Source organism: Natator depressus, chromosome 2, assembly GCF_965152275.1.
Source record: "Natator depressus isolate rNatDep1 chromosome 2, rNatDep2.hap1, whole genome shotgun sequence".
Lineage (NCBI taxonomy): Eukaryota > Metazoa > Chordata > Testudines > Cheloniidae > Natator > Natator depressus.
In genome coordinates this window covers 48054096-48067409 of record NC_134235.1, presented here as the reverse complement: position 1 = coordinate 48067409, position 13314 = coordinate 48054096, and the positions used below count along the sequence as shown (strand labels likewise).

Below are 13314 nucleotides of genomic sequence, written 5' to 3'. Positions count from 1 at the left end.
AACAGACTCCAAAGAGAAACTGCTGAGCTTGAATTAATATGCAAACTAGATACCATTAACTTGGGTTTGAATAGAGACTGGGAATGGCTGGTTCATTACACAAATTGAATCTATTTCCCCATGTTAAGTATCTTCACACCTTCTTGTCAACTGTCTGAAATGGGCCATCTTGATTATCACTACAAAAGTTTTTTTCTCCTGCTGATAATAGCTCATCTAACTAATTAGCCTCTCACAGTTTGTATGGCAACTTCCAACTTATCTGTATGTGTATATATATATATATATATATCTTACTATATGTTCCATTCTATGCATCTGATGAAGTGGGCTGTAACCCACGGAAGCTTATGCTCTAATAAATTTGTTAGTCTCTAAGGTGCCACAAGTCCTCCTGTTCTTTGTTTAAGGGCTGAAAAGACTCTCCAGCCAGGAATGTGGAGCCCCTATTGGATGGAATAACAAAGTGCCTTGGCAGGGTTATTGCACTTCCAGGAATTGAGCTGGATTCAGTTAGGTGTGGAATCTTGCCTCCTGCCAGACAAGCTCTAAAGCAGGAGGCAAGTTTGTTTGTTATGGCTTAGCAAAACCTATTCAGTACAGTCCTGTTCCATATATGGTCCAAGGTGGATGGTACACAACTACCAATCAAAAGAAATGAGATTCTTGATAGGGGAAGGTTCAAAAATTAACCTATCCATGATTAAATTGAATTCTCTAGCTATTTTTAGCACCCTGCAAGGTTTTCTTTAGTACATATTTGTCTAGATTGGCCATTTATGAATATTATGGCAAGCAAGATTCACAGTTGGTGTAAGTTGACAAAACTCCACTGAATTTAATGAAGCTATGCCTATTCACACCAGCTGGATATCTGGCATCTGTTCTTAAGCATAATCCTATTCCTTCTACAGTCCCATCCTGTCCTGTTTGGGTCATATGTTGCTATCTTTACTATTGCACAGCAGTATCTTACTGCAATAGTTTAACTGACTCCACTGGGGCTGTTTGCAGGGTAAAGTACTTGAGTAAAAGTAGCAAAATCTGGCCTTTGTGATGAATTTAGTCTCAACTAGCCTGAGAAGCATGTGACTTAAATCTACACTTAAACTTAGATATTTACAGTGTGAAGGAGAGCTCTTTATCTCACTGACTGCCTTTTTGTTTCAATATTGTCATAATAAGACAAGTGAAAGTAAAGGAAATAAACAAATGACATATTTTCCCTTGAAAATAGCAATATTTAGCACTTTTACGTACTGTTCAGTTACAAAAAACTTTAATAATATCAATTAATAAAATAAAGCACCTACCAGGCAAAAAGGACAAATATATTAATTTTTATTGTGCAAACAATTGACAACAGCTAAAATTAGCATTAACAGAAGTGATGCCTTTGCAAAAATTAACACATATATTCACTATAGTTAAATGAAATCTTTGATTAGTTAGCTAAGCATGAACACTGACTGACTTATTTTATTATATTATTCAAAGCATTTCTTTTGCTATTTATCACCACAATATCTAGGTTATTTAATACATTTAGTAAAAATGTGATTATTCCAAAAATATTTTAAAATACTTAAGGTAAAAGCCACACATTAAAATGCATTTGCTTTACAATGCACAAAAAACATAGATTCATTTCAGTAAATACATTACAATCAATGGCAATAGCATCTGGCAAGATATGAGCATTGTATCTTAAACAGAGATTCACTTTTTAAAATAATTTTTGTGAATTCTTATATGGCCTTTTGTTTAGATATAGAGGTTTTGAGAAAATATTTCACTTCTGACTAATTCTTAATTACCTGGAATTAGGTTCTCACTTTTCTGCCCTTCAATGGCTGGGGAAGCCGGTGATTGGTCAATATGAGGCTGTGGAATTGGGCCAGCTAAATGAGGGGGAAAGGGACACAGTTAGCTTCCAACTTAAATACCATATATTAAAAAGGAGAAGCAATATTTCTTAGGCTGGTTCTATAGTTAATATTTTTTGTGCATGTGCTTAATCCAAAATCTCATAATTAAAAAAAACCCTCAACAAATGGAAATAAAGAGTCCACTGCTATCAGTGGAATTGTGACACCATTAAATTGGAGTAACACAGTGATGAGTCAGGAGCTATACTTTTAGATGACTGTTCGAATGATCTGACCACTTCTTGCATTTTATCACCTTTGTCACTGGCAAGTACAAAAATCTATCAAATATTCAGTGATGACATTGATGCATCTGTGTAATAAATCAGTTTGATACAGAAAACAACTTTCTGTGAGTTCCCCTATCCCCCTGCCCCAATGTGGCAAGTGTCCTTTAAAGTTTTAGTTTTAAAATGTTGGTAATTATTAGTTAAAACACAGAAGAGTGCCTTTAAGATCAACTTCCTTATTTAATTCAGATTTGGTTTACAAAACTGCTTTTTAGCCAAAATTGTTGGTACCAAGCTTCTATCAAGTGTACATTCTAATGGCCTAGGTGTCAAGATCCCTTACCATTTATTAAGGGATTATTAATAAATGATGTCACAGTGCTTTTTATCTCAAAAGATCCAAAAGCTCTTTACAAAATCATATGCAAAACTTACACAGAAAGGACTTCATTCATACCGACATGTAGCCACCTCTAGAATGATAGATGGCAACAGTTTAATGGCATAAAATTATTAAAAAATGTAAGACATAGTGAAAAATACCCTATAAGGTTTTTTCATGTCTTATATGTTGAAAATGAGAAAAATAAAAATAAACATAAAATAAATAAATCATAGTGCACAATAAAATTATATTGTTCTCCAGTTTCTCTGTGACGAACAGTCTTGTTTTCTTTGTGGTACTGTACCTGCTCTGAACTGATAGTAATGGGCTCCTTATAGATAATCCAGGTGATGCTCTCAAAAAGGGGAGGATGAGTCAGAGAACCATGATAGGTCCAGTAATCCAAGGATCCAGGAAGTAAGGTTGATGGGTCAAAATTGGTAAATGGAGCTTTTTTTACCCTGGGGAAAATGTGTTTCATTTAATGAGAATGATAGTGAGAGCATACATCAGTCAGATATTGTTTATATAAAAGATGAGAATAAGTGTGGAAATTTTTTGCACCAGAATGAAGTAGGGTTCGTTTTAAAATACAGATGTTTTCCTATGGGCTCAAACCTGCACGGCGCTGAACACTGTGATCCTGATCCAGCACTTAAGCACATACTTAACATTAAGCAGGAATATTCCTGTTGAATTTAACAGGACCACTCGTATGCTTAAGTGCTTTGCTTGGGACCTGACTGCTGAATTCCTCCCAGGGTCAAATCGATAGCCCTTCGTAAATACTGTGTGGGAAATGTAGCCTGTATCTTAAATACAGAGTATTGAAATTCATAGCCTGTTTTACCTGAAGATTTGGACAGCATGTATATATGTGATAGGCTGTAGAGATGAGGCAAAACTAAGTCCAGTCAGTAGTTGGATATATGGTGATAAGTGCTAAAGATAAACTGTACATGGATGGATAGATACTTAAAATAACTTAAATTAATGGGAATTGAGAGCTCTTATCATTTTACAGGAGGCCCTGGCAGCTTAAGTGCTGAGAGTTAAGATTGTAAATTATTCTTTTGCACTTTTATAAAGGTCATAAAGTGTACATCTACTCCTAGACTCAGAAAGGCAATTTAAGCAGGACGTTCAATATTGCGGCTACATGAGCAGTTTGAACCCTGGATTTCTATAACAAGTATACAGATGGAACTGCTGTGCAATGCAATCTCATCACATTTCAAACTGGCATAAGGTAAGGAGCACAACTGAGAATTTCCAGAGTGAACTCACTAGATTCTAAATTAATACCCTACTCCAAAGTATTGTGACCGTGCTGTGATGTTTACCTTAGTCTTTATCGAACGTAATGCCTTCACAATTTCCTGCACATGTTCATTAGGGGGACCAACCTGCAAATATAAGCATAGTGAGAAAATTGTTGAATCATAAAAATATAACAATTAATTTATATTAACACTGGACCTTCTACTCCAAGATCTGAATATGGTTTAGAAATATAAATTAGTTTAGCCTCACAACCCCACTATAAATTAGCTAAGATTTAGAGCTAAGCAAATCATTCATAAAATCAGATTGACACCTATACTTGTGTGGGGTAAGTAATACTTTACTCCCCAAGTCGTGCCACTGAAATGAGTGGAGCTACTTGGTAGAATAAGCTACTACTCAACGTGAGTAATGGTGTTAGAATCTAGACTGTCATTAATAATTTATCTGACAAGCATAACCTCTTGTTATTGTGATTTCCTCAAATTTATTCTTTCTTTGAAAGTATTCAATAAAATGTTTTTGCTAATTTATTCTTTGTGAACTGTTCTTTATGGGGTATTCAGTATTTAAACTGTGTTAATTGATTGTGAGTGGCCAGATAAATCACACGGTATTGCTTCTTCACTTCAGGCATGGATGCCTATGCATATGAGTTTCATGTTTGTTTTCCAGTAATACCAGCAAGTGACTTTGAAAGTTACTTTCCATGAAAGTTCATGTCAGTAAAAGTTGATCACACAAGTCTGTGTGGGAAGGAAACACAAAACAGCGAGAATTTGACCAAAGTAAATCCTGTTAGCTCTACTAAGTAGTATTATATCCCTTTTCACAAACAAGGAAACTGAGGCAGGGCATAATTAAGAGATTTTTTTCAAGGTGACCTAAAATGTCTGTGGTAGAGTTGGGAACAGAACCTTGGTTTTCTGATGCCTCCTCCCATATAAGCTGAATACAACTTTGGCTCAGTTATTTTTTTAGATTAACAGCGTGAATTAGTTCAGTTACATTTGAAGCCACACACTTCAATACAACAATAAAAGGAGTACTTGTGGCACCTTAGAGACTAACCAATTTATCTGAGCATAAGCTTTCGTGAGCTACAGCTCACTTCATTGGATGCATACTATGGAAAGTGTAGAAGATCTTTTTATACACACAAAGCATGAAAAAATACCTCCTCCCACCCCACTCTCCTGCTAGTAATAGCTTATCTAAAGTGATCACTCTCCTTACAATGTGTATGATAGTCAAGTTGGGCCATTTCCAGCACAAATCCAGGTTTTCTCACCCCCCCCCTCCCCGCCCCACACACAAACCCACTCTCCTGCTGGTAATAGCTTATCTAAAGTGACCACTCTCCTTACAATGTGTATGATAATCAAGGTGGGCCATTTCCAGCACAAATCCAGGGTTTAACAAGAACGTCTGAGGTGGGGGGGGGGGGAGGAAAAAACAAGGGGAAATAGGTTATAGGGAAATAGGAAATAGTTCCCAGAAGTCACCTACTACAGGACAGGCCTAACAAAGAAAATAACAGAACGCCACTAGCCGTCACCTTCAGCCCCCAACTAAAACCCCTCCAACGCATTATTAAGGATCTACAACCTATCCTGAAGGATGACCCAACACTCTCACAAATCTTGGGAGACAGGCCAGTCCTTGCCTACAGACAACCCCCCAACCTGAAGCAAATACTCACCAGCAACCACATACCACACAACAGAACCACTAACCCAGGAACCTATCCTTGCAACAAAGCCCGTTGCCAACTGTGCCCACATATCTATTCAGGGGACACCATCACAGGGTCTAATAACATCAGCCACACTATCAGAGGCTCGTTCACCTGCACATCCACCAATGTGATATATGCTATCATGTGCCAGCAATGCCCCTCTGCCATGTACATTGGTCAAACTGGACAGTCTCTACGTAAAAGAATAAATGGACACAAATCAGATGTCAAGAATTATAACATTCATAAACCAGTCGGAGAACACTTCAATCTCTCTGGTCACGCGATTACAGACATGAAAGTTGCTATATTACAACAAAAAAGCTTCAAATCCAGACTCCAGAGAGAAACTGTTGAATTGGAATTCATTTGCAAATTGGGTACAATTAACTTAGGCTTGAATAGAGACTGGGAGTGGCTAAGTCATTATGCAAGGTAACCTATTTCCCCTTGTTTTTTCCTACCCCCCCCCCCAGACGTTCTTGTTAAACCCTGGATTTGTGCTGGAAATGGCCCACCTTGATTATCATACACATTGTAAGGAGAGTGGTCACTTTAGATAAGCTCTAACCAGCAGGAGAGTGGGTTTGTGTGTGTGTGTGGGGGGGGGGGGTGAGAAAACTTGGATTTGTGCTGGAAATGGCCCAACTTGATTATCATACACATTGTAAGGAGAGTGATCACTTTAGATAAGCTATTACCAGCAGGAGAGTGGGGTGGGAGGAGGTATTTTTTCATGCTTTGTATGTATATAAAAAGATCTTCTACACTTTCCACAGTATGCATCCGATGAAGTGAGCTGTAGCTCACGAAAGCTTATGCTCAAATAAATTGGTTAGTCTCTAAGGTGCCACAAGTACTCCTTTTCTTTTTGCGAATACAGACTAACACGGCTGTTACTCTGAAACTTGTCAATACAACAATGTCTTCCCATGCTCTGGAAAAGAACATTTTGGAAAACAACAACAACATAGACTGCAATAATTTAGGTGTGACTTGTGTAACTTTACAATAAAAACTATTTATAACTAAAGTAAAATAATAGTAATTAATTGGGAGTAGGCCAAACATTCCAACATATAAAATCAGAGACAATCCATTCAAAGATTCAGCAATATAAAATTGTTGTGGATTCTACAGAGGGAGCATGATAAAAATGAGTTTAATAATGACTTGACCATTTCACTGTTTGGGGTTGAAAAGGTAATCAGACTACTGAAATCGAAGACAAGTCAACAGAGATGTGTGTCTCTAAATACAGATAATGTTGTGTTGTCTAGTCTCCTTTACTGAATGGATTCTGTGGATAATAAATAGAACAGTTTTTGAAAGGGGAAACAAGGTAAAAGAGGTAAAAAGGGGGTTTCACTATGTTGTGTAACTGACCTTCAGAAAAACAGCAATGATTGACAAACCATCAGGCTTATCTGAAGCCTCAGCAAAACTTGAATATTTGTCTGAATTCCAGTGAACCAGGTGAAGCTAAAAAGCAATTGACAGAGAAACAGTTACGAAAGCCAACAACATTAGAGACAAACCAAAGCTACATTCTTAGGGCTTGATCTTGCAATTGGCAGTGTGCACATGAACTACTGTTCCATCATGGAGTGCCACTGACTTCACTGTGCAGTTTGTTCATGCGCTTTTAACTGCAGGGTTGTGACCTTATATTGTAGGCTGCAGAGCTACAGGCTTTTCCTGTAAAATATAGGGGTATATAAATATCGATAAACCCCAAATAGAAAGGGTAGTTTTCTAACCCAGTCTCTAGCTGCCTTCTGAGAATGCCATTATTACTATTTTCCTTTAAACTTTATTCTTGGAAATACTACTTTCTGGGATGAAACCCTTAGTCATACAGGAGGTTCTTACTCAGAGGAGTATCCTATTGATTGCAATAGAGATAGTGGTGTGATTAACAGAGACAGGCCCTAAGCCTGTGATGTGAGCAGGCATATCTAGAGGACCATACATACTAGAAGTAGATATTTCAGTGGTTTTTCCTTTACATATCAGCTGTAAAGGGGCATGGTACCTTTTGTTCAGCACTAATGTTTTTGCCTATTATACCTTATTATTGAGCATTACACCTTAAAACACATGATGACAATATATTTAGAAATCTGGAAGTCCTGGAAATCATATGCTGAAATTCTTAATTCACCTGAAATTATTTTAGAAATTATTAATATTTAGAAACATTTAGAAGTTCCTCAAGTTAGCAACTATGTAACTATAGCAATCAAAACTAGTTTTATTGGTATAGCAGTTTCCATCAATAGATCACAAAGAGTGGTACAGCGTATTAAAATGGCAATGGAAGATCACTAAAAGCAGGGGCACACTGCAGAAATTATCATGCAACGCACACAATTTTTAAAGAGGGTGGTTTAAAGAAGTAAAAACGGGAAAGATTTTCCCAGCTATGTTTTTTAAGCTAAATTGCAGTCTTTTTTCAACTGCAACAGCTTAATTTTTTTAAAACTATTTTAAAGGGCTGATGCAAAGTGATCCGTAATACAAATTTTATTTCAGTGTTGTTCAAATGCAGTCCAAGTTCACTATCTAATTATAGCAGGAAGCAGTTCTAAAGGGAGGCCCCTTTCACATCTTGGCTGCATAAATTAGATAGCTCTAGCACCATCAACAGCAGAAAATTTTCTAATAGGAAGAGCCTGTTGGTTGTGAGAGGCACTGCCTACTATACAGACAAATACACCCGTCCATCTCCTTAAATTCATATGCAATAATGTTCTGAAATATAAAGATTAGCCAAAGATAACATTGACTAAATTGTTCTTGATATGTTGATAATGAAAAGCAAACAAAAGCAGTCAGTTCAGGAGTGGCTTTCATTTCTTGAAAAGTGGGTCTCAGTTAACAACCTTTCCTTCCTTCCTTTCCTTCCATTATTTTCTTCCAGCTTTGCCCGCTCATGGCTATTCTCCTTAAGAAGCAACAAAAAGCTACATTCCAGCAACAAGCATTAGACTTGATACTACAAGGTGCTGAGCACCTTCAACTTCCACTGTCTTCAGTGGTGGGTAGGGGTGATCAGGCCCTCTGCAAAGCAGCCAGAGTCTGATTCTGTAAAGGGCTACATGTGTGAGTAGTTAGCTCCATTAATGCCAGTACGACTACTCACAAGAGTGTACACACATGTGTTTGAAGCATTGGGCCCTCTTTTGGTGCTTAAATATGGATTTAGGTGGAGTAAATTCAGGCAACCAAGTTTGAAAATGTTGGCTTCAAGTCCTAACTTTCTCCTGCAAAATCCCCTTTGCACATGCAGAGCAGGTTGTTGCTTGTGCAAACAGATGTAACTAACCAAGCAGTAAACACAGATACAGATGTTATGTGAAAATTTACATGTGCATATCCATTTTTGAGGGTGACATTTATGACTCAAGCTTTGAAAATGGGACCTTTACTTTTGTTTCATTGACTCTACCTCTGCGGCATATTTTGCTTCGTCCACAGTGTGCTCAGAGCCATGGTCCTCAGTCTGGCCCCAGTGAAAGTGAAACTGATGCAGCCTGTAGTTTCCAGTCAGAGGTCCACTGGTCACCACTGCACAGAAATGAAATAACTTGTTAAAATCAAGTTCTGAGTCCAGCACAGGCATCATAGCATCCCAAAACTTCCCTACTTACAGGTAGACAATTAGAATATTAGATCTATTATTAGTCTATTTTAACATGTAATTTTCATTTGTAAATTAAAAAAATAAGATTGTGCATGGATTAATACAAGCCCTTAGAAATAAAAATCTTGATATGTGCATCTTATGGCTTAGTTACAGTAAATCAGCATGCCTGTCAAATTCAGCCCTAAAATTTATGTCAACTCACCATGAACAGAGACTATTCATTACTTAAACGAGGAAACAAAAGACAGGGAAACATACAGTAGCAGTAGTTTATTGGATACGGGATTAGGATTCCAAGAGTGTCAGATGGAAACTACCTGTTAGAACACTGAGTTCATTCCGTTCCTAGGGCAGGAGAGAATCCACCACTAGAAGACACAATATTAGATCTTAAAATTGCTTTTCTGCTCGAGAAGAAAAATCAGTAATATGTACAAGATATTCTGAGTTTAGTATATTAGTTTTTCTCATATTTTACAGCTAAGCTTAGATGTTCTTGTTAGTGATGTTGTAGGTCACCATCAATGATACATACATTTCTAACACTGAGTTCAGTGTATTCAGTCCTCCTGGCAGATAGGGTCTGCATTTGCTTAACCATCACACTAAGAATTACTTGTCTGAAGATTCATGCAGAAGATGGTAGTAGTCTTTGCACACCAGAACAAGTAAACAATGCCTCAGCCTCCCTTTTTAAAGCAAAGCTAAATCCATAACTCATATCTGAGTAGAGAATTGTTGCTAGGAAATCCACCAGAAAACAGTCATGATTGTGCATATTTTACTACCTGGAAATGTCCAGTAAATATGGCAAATTTTAAATTTGCTTGTAACAATGGAACACTTGCCAACAAATCCTAATTTTAAAATGACATATTTCAGATCTTACATGGAGTGTAAAGTTATATCACCACATGGTATAGCATGCTAAATCAGTGAGCACATTTGAACTGGTATTTATGCTGCTGAAAGTCCATTTGCCTTTGTTTCTAGTCAAGGGGGTCAGAAAAAAAAAGATTAAAATCAAACAAAAAAACTCTGCTCACTAACCTGATTGGTTATCCTTGTCCTCAAAGTTCACATGGAAGGAGTGTCCAACGTTGACAATCTCTTTGCAGGTGCTCAAATTCCAGGTGATCTTGAGATGCCCCAGAGATGGATCTTTTTCTTGGTTTTAATGTCAATAGGGGACTGATGGTTTCCATTGGCAATAGGGTATAATTTTGTGCCACTGGTCAGGTCCTAGACAGACATAAATTTATGTTTAATTTAATTCTTAATTACTACTTTATTTTTATATGTTAATACTGAACTGTGGAGTTTTCTTCTTGTATAGCTGTAAAAATAATAGATTAGATCGCTTTAAAATAGCAAGAAATATATCATTCTGTATGGTTTGATCACTGATTTATGTCTCCTTTTATCAAAAAAAGAAAAGAAAGATCCCATCTTGGTCAGTTAAATTAAGGAAAGTTGCTATTAAGGAAAGTTATGGTTACTATTGTTGCCTTGATAACTCCAGTTCAGACTTGCCATGTTCATGCCGAGACTCATCAAGCCCTCGGATCACTACCCCTTCCTGCTTCTCCACGTGGGCACCAATGATACTGCCAAGAATGACCTTGAGCGGATCACTGCAGACTACGTGGCTCTGGGAAGAAGGATAAAGGAGTTTGAGGCGCAAGTGGTCTTCTTGTCCATCCTCCCCGTGGAAGGAAAAGGCCTGGGTAGAGACCGTCGAATCGTGGAAGTCAACGAATGGCTACGCCGGTGGTGTCGGAGAGAAGGCTTTGGATTCTTTGACCATGGGATGGTGTTCCAAGAAGGAGTGCTAGGCAGAGACGGGCTCCACCTAACGAAGAGAGGGAAGAGCATCTTCGCAAGCAGGCTGGCTAACCTAGTGAGGAGGGCTTTAAACTAGGTTCACCGGGGGAAGGAGACCAAAGACCTGAGGAAAGTGGGGAAGTGGGATACCGGGAGGAAGCACGAGCAGGAGTGCATGAGAGGGGAGGGCTCCTGCCTTATACTGAGAAAGAGGGGCGATCAGCGGGTTATCTCAAGTGCCTTTACACAGATGCACGAAGCCTGGGAAACAAGCAGGGAGAACTGGAAGTCCTGGCACAGTCAAGGAATTTTGATGTGATTGGAATAACAGAGACTTGGTGGGATAACTCACATGACTGGAGTACTGTCATGGATGGATATAAGCTGTTCAGGAAGGACAGGCAGGGCAGAAAAGGTGGGGGAGTTGCATTGTATGTAAGAGATCAGTATGACTGCTCAGAGCTCAAGTATGAAACTGCAGAAAAACCTGAGAGTCTCTGGATTAAGTTTAGAAGTGTGAGCAACAAGGGTGATGTCGTGGTGGGAGTCTACTATAGACCACCGGACCAGGGGGATGAGGTGGACGAGGCTTTCTTCCGGCAACTCACAGAAGTTACTAGATCGCACGCCCTGGTTCTCATGGGAGACTTCAATCAGCCTGATATCTGCTGGGAGAGCAATACAGCTGTGCACAGACAATCCAGGAAGTTTTTGGAAAATGTAGGGGACAACTTCCTGGTGCAAGTGCTGGAGGAACCAACTAGGGGCAGAGCTCTTCTTGACCTGCTTTTTTTGCCTCTGTCTTCACGAACAAGGTCCCAGACTACTGACCTGGGCAGCACAGCATGGGGAGGAGGTGACCAGCCCTCTGTGGAGAAAGAAGTGGTTCGGGACGATTTAGAAAAGTTGGACAAGCACAAGTACATGGGGCCAGATGCGTTGCATCCGAGAGTGCTAAAGGAGTTGGCGGATGTGATTGCAGAGCCATTGGCCATTATCTTTGAAAACTCATGGCGATCGGGGGAAGTCCCAGATGACTGGAAAAAGGCTAATGTAGTGCCCATCTTTAAATAAGGGAAGAAGGAGGATCCTGGGAACTACAGGCCAGTCAGCCTCACCTCAGTCCCTGGAAAAATCATGGAGCAGGTCCTCAAGGAATCAATTCTGAAGCACTTAGAGGAGAGGAAAGTGATCAGGAACAGTCAGCATGGATTCACGAAGGGCAAGTCATGCCTGACTAATCTAATTGCCTTCTATGACGAGATAACTGGTTCTGTGGATGAAGGGAAAGCAGTGGACGTGTTGTTCCTTGACTTTAGCAAAGTTTTTGACATGGTCTCCCACAGTATTCTTGCCACCAAGATAAAGAAGTATGGGCTGGATGAATGGACTATAAGGTGGATAGAAAGCTGGCTAGATCGTCGGGCTCAACGGGTAGTGATCAATGGCTCCATGTCTAGTTGGCAGCCAGTATCAAGTGGAGTGCCCCAAGGGTTGGTCCTGGGGCCGGTTTTGTTCAATATCTTCATAAATGATCTGGAGGATGGTGTGGATTGCACCCTCAGCAAGTTTACGGATGACACTAAACTGGGAGGAGAGGTAGATACGCTGGAGGGTAGGGATAGGATACAGAGGGACCTAGACAAATTGGAGGATTGGGCCAAAAGAAATCTGATGAGGTTGAACAAGGACAAGTGCAGAGTCCTGCACTTAGGACGGAAGAATCCCATGCACCGCTACAGACTAGGGACCGAATGGCTTGGCAGCAGTTCTGCAGAAAAGGACCTAGGGGTTACAGTGGACGAGAAGCTGGATATGAGTCAACAGTGTGCCCTTGTTGCCAAGAAGACCAATGGCATTTTGGGATGTATAAGTAGGGGCATTGCCAGCAGATCGAGGGACGTGATCGTTCCCTTCTATTCGACACTGGTGAGGCCTCATCTGGAGAACTGTGTCCAGTTTTGGGCCCCACACTACAAGAAGGATGTGGAAAAATTGGAAAGAGTCCAGCGGAGGGCAACAAAAATGATTAGGGGACTGGAACACATGACTTAGAGGCGAGGCTGAGGGAACTGGGGATGTTTAGTCTACGGAAGAGAAGAATGAGGGGGGATTTGATAGCTGCTTTCAACTCCCTGAAAGGGGGTTCCAAAGAGGATGGCTCTAGACTGTTCTCAGTGGTAGCAGATGACAGAACAAGGTTTAATGGTCTCAAGTTGCAGTGGGGGAGATTTAGGTTGGATATTAGGAAAAACTTTTTCACTAGGAGGGTGGTG

General features: G+C 39.6%; 1 protein-coding gene across 1 annotated transcript; it reads right to left on the bottom strand.

The window, feature by feature from the left end:
* Positions 1 to 1823: 1823 nt before the first annotated feature.
* CA1 (carbonic anhydrase 1) lies at positions 1824 to 10750 on the bottom strand. Its single transcript, XM_074943018.1, is given in 9 exon segments — positions 1824 to 1901; positions 2848 to 3004; positions 3870 to 3949; positions 6952 to 7047; positions 9017 to 9135; positions 10265 to 10381; positions 10384 to 10438; positions 10440 to 10456; positions 10714 to 10750. Coding segments are annotated over 9 exon segments (756 nt in total).
* Between the last annotated feature and the right edge of the window lie 2564 nt (positions 10751 to 13314).